Source organism: Larimichthys crocea, chromosome XXII (assembly GCF_000972845.2).
Source record: "Larimichthys crocea isolate SSNF chromosome XXII, L_crocea_2.0, whole genome shotgun sequence".
Lineage (NCBI taxonomy): Eukaryota > Metazoa > Chordata > Actinopteri > Sciaenidae > Larimichthys > Larimichthys crocea.
Genome location: NC_040032.1, coordinates 9,776,945 through 9,789,474, shown reverse-complemented (window position 1 = coordinate 9,789,474; position 12,530 = coordinate 9,776,945). Strand labels below are relative to the sequence as shown.

Here is a 12,530-nt window from a genome sequence, read left to right as displayed (position 1 = left end):
AAAATTAAATTTGATCTCAAACTCAGTGAGCAGTCCGTCACCTATAACGTACCAGGATCTAGTCCAAGGTGAACGGAGTGCAGCATCCTGCAAATCCATGAGCATTACAGTCCTTCAGGGCTCGTAGCTGCAACAACCTAACTTGATAATGTTCATTATTTGTTACACAGAATTTATTTTCTGATATGTTATTGTCCCTCACACTCAGTACAGAGCTGGAAACTATGATTGGGTGAATGCAGTGTCCGTATTGTACTCTGGTTGTTGACTAGTCAGGGAGAAGGACACATGATCATTTAACTAATATAAGAGATCCAGCCTGAAGAGCAGCAGGAGCTCGACCTCCTCCGTCCTCACACACACCACCCTGTCCTGCAGGTGTCAGTGTTGAGGCATTTTAATCAGGAATCAGAGTTTTTGCAAAGGATAGATTTTATAAATGATACTGACATTTGGTAATGGCTTATTTCAACATTTCATCTCCCTGTTGCCCATAAATCTAAATCTAAAAATAGAAGAGGAGCAGCCTCCTCAGTAAGAAATGAGCAGAGATTTTTCTTTTTTAAAGGCAATGAAATGTTTCTTTAAGCAAAGAGTGTGACCTGTATATGCTGCCAATAGTTCTACATTCATTTGTACACAGGTGTCCTTCCTGAGAGGTCATGTGCTAATAAACAGACATTTATCATTTTTATGTTGTACTGTCAGTGTCAGTGTACCAAATGTTTGGTTTGATGTCATTTTATTGTGTTTGGTTGTTTACTGAAAGCAGGAACACTTGTTGATTATACTGATTATAGTTGTATTGTATGTATAGTTGAAATAGTGAATATTTTAATTAGCTGTTGCCAAGAAATGAGGATCCAGATAAACAATATAAATCACGGGAAATACAGTGTTTTCCATTCTGATTCATCATACAAAGAAAAACAGATTGAGTTCATTTAATTCAAAACTTTTTGTCAGTGCCTAGTCTCTGTGAAATCACAGGTTGCTGTGTTGTTGTCAGGAGAACGATTAAACTACATGTTAGCTCGCCTATAATTTGTTTAGTAACCTCTCCGCATGTTGTTTTTGCCTCCATCATATCGTCTCCATGTCTCCTCAGATGTCATGAACAGACATGCATTCACATGCATCTTCAAAGAGCTCTCAAGCAGACCTGAGTGAGGTGAGCTGACATTGTTAAAGGAAGGTGATGAAAAGCTCCAAAATGGTGTCTTTAGCCTCCATAGTGGCCATGTTGTATGGTTTAAGACGCTCTCAGACTGATAAGATCGACGGGATCGTATAGAGTGATGAAATGAGTTCTGGATAATTGAGGCGCTCGGGCACTCTAGATGGCTATCAGGAGAAGAAACGTACTATCTCCAGTTTTTTTGGCCGAGATTCTTGTAATTATACTTCATCTGGATTAGCAAAGTCATTAGAAATAAGAAGTTGCTATTCTCCAGCTCTCAGTGCTCCGTGAGACTATCAGAGCAGCGAAGGAACACGACTGAACGTCTTGAGCTGCCGAGGGTCACTACGGTCCAGGAGCTCGACAAGAGGAAGACACCGCGGGACAAACACTGCCTGGACACCCTTGAATAATCTTCTGAAGACAACAAGATACTCTTCAGGTAAGAAGAACCTGCCTAATTAACTGTGTGCTAATGAATCGAGTCAAATATAAAGCTGTCTATATCTGGTGATGGGCTAAGGTTAGGAGGCAAAACCTTTACTGAAGCCAGTTTGTAATGATCATGTGATGCAGAAGAGAGAAACCAAACAAGCGCCTCTTGTTCTCCTTCAGCCTAAAGTGAGAAGTTTGCACTGCAATGTCCATCTCATGTTCCATATTCACATAATCCCTGTGTGTCCTCTGGTCGGCCTGGTTCACACTGCAGCAAAGCCCGTCACATATACTGCTGTCCATATGGAAGACGGGACAGCGAGGACCCGGCTAATCCCCCCCCCCCCGAAACGCCATGAACTTTGCTTTCTTTCTCTTTGCTCTCTTTATGTGTCCTGTAACCAGGAATCAAAGTTTCAGGTCAGGTAGGAGGCCCGGCAGCAGCTCACAGCCCCACCGAGCAGATTGCCTGATGCTGTGCTGACTGAGTACTGCTGCACACAAAGCATGAAAAGCGTGGATTCCCGGGGCCAAGGGCCCGCGTGGTGGGTTTCTGCACTCCCTGACTGGCCTTGGGAGAAAGGAACGGCTCAGTCAGCAGGCCAGGGCCACTGGAGCGTTGAAAGGATAATTCTCCCCCCCACTGCCGCTGGACCTCTTGCGGCGTCAAACCATTTGTGAGCGGTGACACAGCCAGATTGGGCCGAAAGGATATGAGTGGGAAACTTCAAAACCTGCTCATGTTTCTGCGAACGTGAAAGGATTTGTATAACACATTCAGATTTGATGGACTTTCCCATGTTCGCCCTGGACAGCCCTTTTTTGTTGACATGTTCAAATAATGAATCTCTTATGTGTAGGATCCCTTTTTCCCCCCCTGCCCCTGAGTCCCGTTTCTAGTTGTCGGGGTAGGGATGCTGTGCGGACCATTCCATCGTCTGTCCCAAGCTTATGGAGAACCGCTGACTCGCTGGCTTCCAGGAACCAGGGTGAGTGGATCTACGTCCCGTAGAGCGGCGGTCTTACCTTTTTTTTTTACCTCAGGCTGTCAGGAGCAACACCATCTGCTGCCAGGGCAAGGGACACTAACTGCAAACTTGCAATTACTCCTTTAATTTAGCCGTTTGCTCCGGACTGAGACTCTGTATCTGTGACTGACAACGATTATGTGATAAGAAGGTTTCACGGGACAATGAGATGATGCACGCAGAGATAAGCCATTCTACTTTATGAAACGAAGCAGTTATGAGCACATTATCCGGCATCGTTTCTTATAAGTTTGATGCCAAAGCTGCAGATATTTCAACGTGACATTTGTAGACTTTGATTTGTTTTGGCAGGCGTGTGAAAGAAGTCCAAGATAACTGAAGTCTTCTGAATATTTTGTGTTTTTCTCAGCACAAAAACTGAAATTTAAGATTGATTTTATTTTCTGTTTTTACCCTTTTTTTTTTTAAAGATTTTATTTGCTGCTTAAAAAATGTATTTCACACATTAAGTTCAAACTGTCGCTCTGTTTCAGGTGCTGAAATGGAACATATACTTTTGATTCTTTTACTGTTTATTAAGGCCTTATCAGTTGGAGCTCAATTCAACGGATACAACTGTGACGCCAACTTTCACAGCCGCTTCCCCGGTGAGGAACTGACACAGATTCACACGTGATTATGTTTTTTAATGGAAAGTTTATTGGGGGATGATGACATTGATATTGACATGATGCTTTTGGACTGTAAATATCACAATATACAATATCGCACGGCTCATTTTTTATTTCTTGTTGCAGCCGAGAGAGACATCAGTGTGTACTGCGGGGTGCAGACCCTCACCCTCAAGATCAACTTCTGCCCCGTCCTCTTTTCCGGCTACACTGACTCCGACCTGGCTCTCAACGGTCGCCATGGAGACGCTCACTGCCGCGGTTTCATCAATAACAACACCTTTCCCACCGTCGTGATCTTCAGCATCAGCCTGGCCAGTCTGGAGTCCTGTGGCAATTCCCTGGTGGTAAGAGGAACATCAATGCATACGATCAGGCGTTTTACAGCAACACTCATGACTGCTGGAGCATGTAATACTGTTGTTAAGGTGAATAATAGGTATCAGATTGCAGCCTTGAGAAAATAAATATCAATCAAGGTAATAGTTTGTTGTCAAGAGATTCCATTACACACAGCTCCTGTCATGAAATGACTCTACAGTTTTCTGTCTGACTAACACAGGCAGCAAACTGATGCTGAAAACTTAAAAACCGTCCCAGCATTTTCTTGTAAAAAAGATCAGATGTGTCTTTTCTTTCAGCGAGCTGTCTCTCCTTCACAGTAGCCATGTTTTGATGTTGACAAGTTGAATTTATGCAGCTTGGGAATGAAGTCCAGCAACTCGTTATCTCGGTGAAAGAGGGGGCTGCCGCGGAGATCCTAGAGGCCCTGTCAGGATGATGATGAGTGGAAAAACTATTTCTAAAACAGTTTAAAGTGAATCGTTGCTGAGTGTGCTGTCGAGCTGAACCAGATGGAATGGGACTGTTCCTGCAGGGTATGCTGTCAGAGATGGAGGGATTGAGTCTGGGATTATTGATGGGCATTAGTGTGCCCGGTGGGATGGCGATCAGCCCCTGTGCAGCGCGTCCACTGTGAGATAATGTCGGTCGGTTAGGCGGTCAGGAGGAGTGTTACCCACACTGATGCTGCTCTCTGCAGGTCTCCACAGCTCAAGGCCCGAACGCTTACGGGAACCTGTCCCTGGTGCAGATTGGAAACATATCAGGGTATATCGACACTCCCGATCCCCCCACCATCATCAGCTACCTGCCGGGTCTGCTGTACAAGTTCAGTTGCAGCTACCCGCTGGAATACCTCGTCAACAACACGCAGGTGGCCTCGTAAGTCTCGCTCACATACAGCCGGCCACCACATCATTCATTTCAATGGGTAAAGCATATTGTGTGTGGGACTGGAAAATAATCATGCAGGGACATTTTAAAAACTGAGAATGGACACATGCAAAGATGCAAAGCTGTTTAGTTTGTGTTGTTGTGAATCAAAGATACATTTCTGAGGCTGATAATTACTTTTCTTTTCCCATTTTGTTCTTGTGCAGTGTTACTGTGCTCCGCTTTTGTCTCACAAGGACAAAATGGACAAAATATTAAAGCATAAAATTATTAAAGTGTGAGACGTACATAGAAATCAGCAATGTGAACACCCCCAGCTTCACAAAGGTTTCAGGGTTACCTTCATCACATTTTATACAAGTGTTCAAGTTATTGTGCAAACCTCCTGCTGCTAAAATTATTATTTTTTTAAATCATCTCTGGATCTGGCTGGGAAAGAAAATAAATGAATTTTTTGGGGCCATTTCATACTGATGTGAAAACTGATTATTAAAGTTGAAGATGAGAGAAAGGTTGTCCAGATTCTGCACAGTATAAAATATAAAAAGTTTATTAACCATGTGCAGCAGTTTTAAGGTGCAGTAAGTTTGTTCTTCATTAATATTGTGAATTATTAATTTAGTGTTCAGAGCAGTTCTGGCAGCTTCGATCTTTTTTATCTTTACTGAAGGTCAGCAGCTGCAATCTCAGTGAAGGACAGCAACGGTACCTTCGTCAGCACGTTGAACCTCCTGCTTTACAACGTAAGTTCACATCGTTATTCTTAGCGTGCGTTAAAGAGCGCAAGAAGCTCTGCAGCTGTTTTAAATTCATTTGCACCTTTCACATCTGTAATTGTGATGATACACCTGTAAGACTGGGCGTGATACCAAACTCAGAAACCCTTTTATGCAGCGTAAACACTCTGCAGATTGCCTTAAATCCTGTAATTGGAGAAGATTATACTCAATTTACCTTCAATGCATTTCAAACCTTCATCTAACTAAAGTCAATTTTAACCAGAATGAGATTCTGAAACACTGTGTTTACGCGCAGGACTCATCGTACGTTCAGCAGCTGTCCATCCCGATGGCAGGACTGACCCTGAAGACGCGAGTGTTTGCAGCTGTTAAAGCTTCTAACCTGGACAGGAGGTATTCAATCAATTTGTTTCATCTGGAGGTCTCAACAGAGGCAGAGTACATCACCATATCCCTTCATGTTGTCTGCTATCATTCGTCTTCTGCCAAGTTGTTGGATTATTTTAATGGAAATAATGCAGAACAACACACAGGGCTGTAAAATAACATGATATCTAGGTGATGTAGTCACAGAACATGAAGACAAACACTTAGTCTGACAATAAAGTTGTTCTCTTTAGTAAAAGTGTTGCTGGACTTGAATATTTAAGTGATACCAGATCTCAGTAAAAGTTTAATTTCACTCCAGTTCTCATCGAGCACGAGCTTCGATGTTAACACTGTGAGAAGGACTTTTGTTTCACGATCAGCTCCTGTCGTTGATTCGTAGAGAGCAGTCCCTCGACTTTCAGTGTGAGAGCTTTCGTGACCTAAACAGGAAACTCTGGGCTAATTATAAATAATGCTTTCTCCATCATCGGCCGGATTTCCTCCCTGTTTGGGGATTGAAATCACCATCGAATGTAATTCATGTCGGGAAATTGTTGGAAATTGGTTCTGATAAGTTTGCCTAACCTCTCCAGAGAATGGGAACGAACATGTTCAGCAGCAACACGTTTCACATTTGTGGAAAAATGACTTTGACTAACTGATCTCCCCTTCTGTTGTCAACATGATTTAACCATGTAAAGTCTTGTGGGTGTTTAGTCTTGCCTGTGGGGTGGATGTTAGGCACTAAAGACATTCTGTTTATTCATTTTGAAACAGAAGATTGTTTTCTACATTCTTTAATACTGAATGCATCTGCTTTAAAAGTTTAAAGGTTTGTGTCTCGCTCTGCTCAGTGAACCTCAAACATCTAAGAAACATAAAGAAAGAGACATTTTTGCAGGAGGACTATAAATATTTAAAAAGCCAAAAGTAACAGGATATGTACTTTATTAACATTTAACCACCATCTGTCCCAACCGTGAAACTACAAGCAGGACTGAGCGTGTGAACTCTGCTCATCTTCCTATACAGAAATATAAATATTAGTCTTCCTACAGTACAAACAACTTCAGCGGGAGGTAATTACATTTCTCTACAGAACGAACAGGTTGTGTGTTGGAGCTGTACTGTCTCATGACTTCTTAATCTGTGTTGTTAAATAGGTGGAACATCCTGATGGACTACTGCTACACCACGCCCTCTGGAAACCCCAACGATGACCTCCGCTACGACCTTTTCTTCAGGTGACTAAACTTTGAAAGCAGATCTGTGATCCCGTTCGGTTTGCTCTCCTTTCTCATAATGCTTTCTGTAATCTCCCCTCTCCCTGAGCCAGCTGTGATAAAGACCCCCAGACCACCGTCTTTGAAAACGGGAAGAGCCAAATGGGACGCTTCGCCTTCGAGGTGTTCCGCTTCGTGAAGCACAAGAACCAGAAGATGTCCACCGTCTTCCTGCACTGCGTCACCAAGCTGTGCCGAGCAGACGACTGCCCGATGCTCATGCCGGTGAGACTCACACTTAACATGACAAACATTCACTCACTATCATCTGAGTCGCTTTTAAATAGAGATACATCAGATTAAATGTTTTATATTAAGTATAAAATCTGATCCAGGTAGCGTAGTGGGTTAAGCGGCCGCCCCGTGTGTGGAGGCTATAGTCCTCGCTGCAGCTGGGCCCGGTTCGAATCCCGCATCGGACGGCTAATTTTCTGCGTGTCACTCCCCCTCTCTCTGCCCCCTGCTTCCTGTCTATCTTCAGCTGTACCATCAATAAAGGCATAAAAGGCCAAAAAAAGATCAGTCTGAATAAAGTTCTGTGGTTCTGGTTCTGTACAGTGACCAGTGAGGCCCGGACAGAGATGACTGTAGATAGACCGGATCAAACGGGAAACACGTCAGAAGAGAGAAAGCGTTTGATTGGATGTAAAATTAGTACACGCCCCCCGACTTTGTGGAATATATGATTCTGATTGGTCACTCTACTGTCTGCTACCACCACTAATACTGCTATATTACAGACTACCATGGACACGGGTCAGGTCATAGACTCAGGAGGACGAGCAGACTCAATTAAATCATTTTTAAATCAATAATTTGACACAGAATATTGATTTCTCAAGTAAGTAGTAATAAGCGGCATGTGTCCCGTAGGGGCGTGTGATACTACAGAATCTGGTATTGATCCGATACAAAGTAAATACAGGGCCAGTATTGCTGATAAGTCATAATTTATGAAGTGAATGCATCAATATGCAAATATAGGAATACTAATGCTTTGACAGTTAAAGGGTTATTATATTCAGTCATATTCACATTTCAGCTCTGAGTGTTATAGATCTTTATAGATGAATATATTTTTCAGGTCCAGTCTAAATAATTCATTTATATTTATTCCATCTGACTGAATAAATTATAAGACTGTCTGAGTAGTCTATGTTTAGACTCTGTCTGCTGAAATTACACTTTGAAAAATAACATGAACTCATGATGGAGATGACGAAGTCTTACTTTCACTTCTTTAAATCAGCTACCTGGATAGACCACGCTGACCTCTGTCTTCATGCCAGACACAGATACTGATACTGGTTTGGGGATCTCCATCCTGAGAGTAGAGAAGAGAAAGTGAAACTTAAGTATCGATCGAGCCTCGTGGTTCAAGTCCAAAGTTTGGGCTATAAGTTTCTAGTTATTACACAGCAGACCTTTTTCCTGTGCGTCAATGTTATCTTTGTGCCCTTACCGCTGACATTTCTCTGTTCAGAGTAAAACCTAATATTTTCTGTCAGTTCAGGCAAATGTCACATTTATATATTTGTCAGACGTGATTACAGTGCGGGCCTTTTTATATCCATGCAGCCTAAGTGACTGTCTGATGTCCTGCTCACATTTCCAAACAGTGCTTTATCAGGGGGCCTAATTGACAGCAGCTGAGCAGCCTGTGATCTGTAAAAGTGGAACAGCTGCATGATGCGAACACAGAAAATATCTGAATTATGAATGACTGAAGGGGGAGGATAATTAAAGTCACTATGAGACAGCGTTTGCTATTTTAAAGTCAAATTTTTTTCATACATCACATTTCATATGACAACATAACCCAGAAAAATACAGTAAAAATGTAAAATGAAGCATCCAGTATGTGTCTCCTGAACACATCAGGGGGGTTTCATCCAGCCACCACATCTCCACGTCTCCACGTCTCCACGTCTCTGTTTTTTCCACAGATCTGCGGCAGCAGAAAAAAGAGAGACGTCTCAGAGGGAAAGGAATCAAACGGCGCATCTGGGAACGCTGTCCTGACTGCCGGGCCTATCATCACTCGCAGTGGTACGGTTTGATAACACACCTCCTCGTCTTCTGTTATTCTTTTCCCTTAGCGTCTGTTTCACCACCAACCAACCTTCAACTTCCCGGCGTTAACCGAACAGCGCTGTTACATGAAACATAAACCTTGGGAGTGGAGCGCCATGGGCTCTTTCAATAGCACGTGTAAATCTGCAATCATTAACAGATTGAATTATATTAAAAGCTACTTGCGTGTGTCTGACTCCGAACTTGACACTGGGTTGTCGACTGATGGTGAGAACTTATCTGGGGCGGCCTAGATAGTCGCCGCCTGAAGGCATCATAAAGACATATTTTGCACAAGAGATGAACACATGTAGTGTAAAGCATGCTGTGCTGAATACAATGCACTACTGTCACCCTTAAACACCCTATACTTTTCTTTTTCACAGATGAAACACCGACTAACAACTCTCAGCTGGGTAAGATTCACGTTCCGTCCACGCAGTGTGACAGTGTAAATGTGGCACATGAATAAGAGTCATTCCAAACAGTAAAAACCTTCCAATTGCTCGAAAATGTCTCATATCCTCGTCTACGCCATTATCCCTCATTATCCTGCGATGCTTGATGTGTGACAGGAGTTTTATTAAATGCCCCATTTCTCGCAGAATGCATTTTCTAAATCACACAGTCAGTTATTTTGCTACATGTGACAGAACGAGGAGTGAGAACTCCCACAGAAATTATCGCGTTCGCACGAGTGGAGATGGATGAATTGATTGTAATTAAGCGTGGCTGCGAGCAAAGAGAGCGGTGCTCCATAATGTCTTTGTCATATTCTGCTGTTTGACTTTAATGTCAGCGAAGAAATCGGTTTCTCTGATTTCTACTTTTGTCCTGATTTGTGATAGTTTGGCTCCTGCTGCTGAGCTGGAAATGTCTCAGCGTGACTTTAGAAGTTTTCAGGTACTGCAGACGTGGCAAAGATCTGATCGTCTCTTTGTGTTTCTTTCTGCTCCAGCTCATCTCAAAGCTCCGGCGTTCCAGATGAACACGGTGACGAGCGCGCTCATCTCGGGCATGATCATCCTGGGCGTCATGAGCGTCTGCTTCTTCATCTTCTCTCTCACCCTCCTCAAAGGCAAGGGCGCTCCCGTCAGCAGCCTGTCTGGAGCCCGCAACCCAGCCTTCAACTGAACGCCTGAACCCGACTCACCGCAGACACTCCGACCACGACCGACAGTGCTAAGCGAGGGGCAAACAACAGATGTGACATGATGTTTGTGCATGTAGTCATTTTACAGAAGAGCTAAATGTTGATTTAGAACATTGTTAACAGGTCTGTACAATGTGCAGTAGTGTAGAAGTAAAGCAGGACTTTTTATATGTTGTTTATATGTTGGGCTGTAGGTCTCAACCTGCATGTGATCATTCGTCATGCAGCTCTAACCCACATAGCGGGGGACACTCATAACTTAATTCAATACCTCAGCTATACAGCTTTCATTTGCAGGGCATAGGATCAATTGCAAAGCTTCCACAGCATATTAGAGTAATGCATGATGTAATAAAACTCACAGTTAATGTTAAGAGGCTGAAATAATACTCACGGGACCCAAAATAAACGCTTCACTGAAAGAGCAAACAGGAAGCCGGTCGAGCTTCTCATGAAATCTAACTTTTAAAAGTATATTGATATAATTGGAATTTAATTTATTAATATTTCTACATATTAGAGAGGTAGGCGTTGTGATTAATCAATCGATAGGTCTGTTCTACCTAAATATGTAGTTCACTCACTCACTTTAAATATTTTAATGCGACGTGGCAGCAATAAACTTTATTATGTTTGTTAAGTTTCATTTGTACATGCACCCCAATGTAATTGTGTATAACGTACCCGTAATGTGTTTCTTAAAAATGCCATTGATGATCTATTCCTGAAATGTGCAAATTGTGTACAATTGTACATATTGCAAACATTGCACTTTGACTTGTGATTAAAACTTATCCCGGTGTCGTATTTCTAAACAAACAGATTGAATTTCTTTCTGGAAACTTTCAGTCAACGACAAAAGGAGAATGACAAGGTCAGATGGTTCAGTTACACATGTATATTGTGTTTTCTCTACATTTAAATGCACAAACCTGACCAGGAAAAAACAATACACGCATTTAGATATAAAAGCTTCTTTTATCTGGCGCCTGTTTTTCTGGCTTCAAACTGCAGCTCACGATCTTTCAGTTCTGTAAAATGAACGTGAAAGATAAAATGTTAACTTCTCACTTCTCAGTACATTAGATATGATTAATCTGCTGTTCTGTCTTCAATCAGCAGATAGATCTTCCATCACAGTGAGCAGGCAAACAGGTGAAAGCAGCTTGAAGAGACAGATGTTCTTCTCAGGTGGTGGAGGAGCCTCAAAAATTAGACGTACATTCACCAGGTGGATACAAACACTACGTCGATAAGGATCTAACATCATGATATGTCAGTGTCATGTTCACAGCCTGTTTCTGCTGCCCCCAAGTGGCCAAAAAAAACAGTTACTGCAGATTTAAATTATTTAAATTTATTTGCAGTTTGTCGACCAGTTCCAAAATGTATGAATCAATCTTCATTAAGATATAAAACAGACCTACAGTAGTTCTGGGGGGGCTAAATCAACACAGTTTCCGTTTTCTATCTAATGATGGGAAAAAAATCCATGAAATAATAAAAAGTATTTCCAGTGACTGGAGTGTTACAGAGTAGCTTGGAGGCTTGCGGGCTCCTGGAGCGCCTTAAGGTTGGCTCTCCTACTTGTTATGTGTTCTGAAAATAACTCAGAACATTGTCTAAGCCAACTGAGAGAAACAGTTCAAAGCAGAGAGCCATGTCTGATGTTTAATTCAAACAGTCTTTTAACTCGGCGTCACGGGGATCTTTCTGGGCAAGTGATCTACACTGTCTTTGGGGTGGTGGGCAGAACGGCTGACGTAGTTTACCTCTAAAGAACACGGATGGATACACATTTGTTTAAACCAGGTAATATTTTAGTCAAAGTAGAAGTGTTCAGTGTATGAATGAATCTTTATACTGAATTAATCAGCAGAGTGTATTTCCCCTCACTTGTGAATGAGCTGTGAAACCATAGTGAAATAACACTGTGGTAATAATAATAGGTGTTGCTTTATAGTTGGATATTTCTACACAGGCTCTGAACAGTTTGAACCAGGAATGATTCTATAGCTCGTAAAACGGTCAAATGATTTGAATCAGCAAAGGTTTTTCCTGTTCGGCGAGAATGAGTTTTTACATTTCTACTTGTGCACAGATCATACAGATTAGCTTGCAGCCAGGCCGGCTGTTTCTCTCTGACTTCAGTGGATTGACTTCTATGAATCCCAATTGAATCCTCGCTCACAGTTACTGCACAGACCGAGGAGTGGTATTTATCTTCTCAACTAGCTCTCAGCAAGCATTTTCCCCAAAACTATCAAACTTAACAGCCACTCTACCACCAAGATGGTCTGTCAAGCTGTCTTCAGTAACTGTAACCAGAAATGTACATCAGTGCATTGATATCTATCATCACATAACATCAGATAATCGTCATCAGGGGGACGTACTCGGC

At 42.3% G+C, this 12,530-nt stretch overlaps 1 protein-coding gene across 3 annotated transcripts; it reads left to right on the top strand.

Annotated features, from left to right (window-relative positions):
• The first annotated feature begins 1,097 nt into the window (after positions 1–1,097).
• zpld1a (zona pellucida-like domain containing 1a) lies at positions 1,098–10,924 on the top strand. 3 transcript variants are annotated; one of them, XM_027273277.1, is made up of 13 exons: positions 1,098–1,171; positions 1,455–1,622; positions 2,021–2,604; positions 3,185–3,251; positions 3,402–3,622; positions 4,318–4,499; positions 5,182–5,254; positions 5,547–5,644; positions 6,784–6,864; positions 6,957–7,128; positions 8,850–8,952; positions 9,363–9,392; positions 9,935–10,924. In XM_027273277.1, exons 3-13 carry the CDS (start codon positions 2,530–2,532, stop codon positions 10,108–10,110), a joined length of 1,278 nt encoding a protein of 425 aa, XP_027129078.1. In that variant the 5' UTR covers positions 1,098–1,171; positions 1,455–1,622; positions 2,021–2,529; the 3' UTR covers positions 10,111–10,924. The 3 variants fall into 3 exon arrangements, with proteins under 3 accessions (XP_027129078.1, XP_019135003.1, XP_027129077.1); XM_019279458.2 differs by having other exon boundaries at positions 3,138–3,251; XM_027273276.1 differs by lacking the exon at positions 1,098–1,171 and having other exon boundaries at positions 1,222–1,622; positions 3,138–3,251.
• Positions 10,925–12,530: the final 1,606 nt, after the last annotated feature.

What these genes read in the sequence shown, in the direction of transcription:
- zpld1a (XM_019279458.2), top strand. Translation starts at nt 2,457, where the DNA reads ATGAATCTCTTATGTGTAGGATCCCTTTTTCCCCCCCTGCCCCTGAGT. An exon ending in GCTTCTAACCTGGACAGGAG is followed by an intron (nt 5,645 to 6,783) that starts GTATTCAATCAA and finishes GTTGTTAAATAG; the next exon opens with GTGGAACATCCTGATGGACT. An exon ending in CGCTACGACCTTTTCTTCAG is followed by an intron (nt 6,865 to 6,956) that starts GTGACTAAACTT and finishes TCCCTGAGCCAG; the next exon opens with CTGTGATAAAGACCCCCAGA.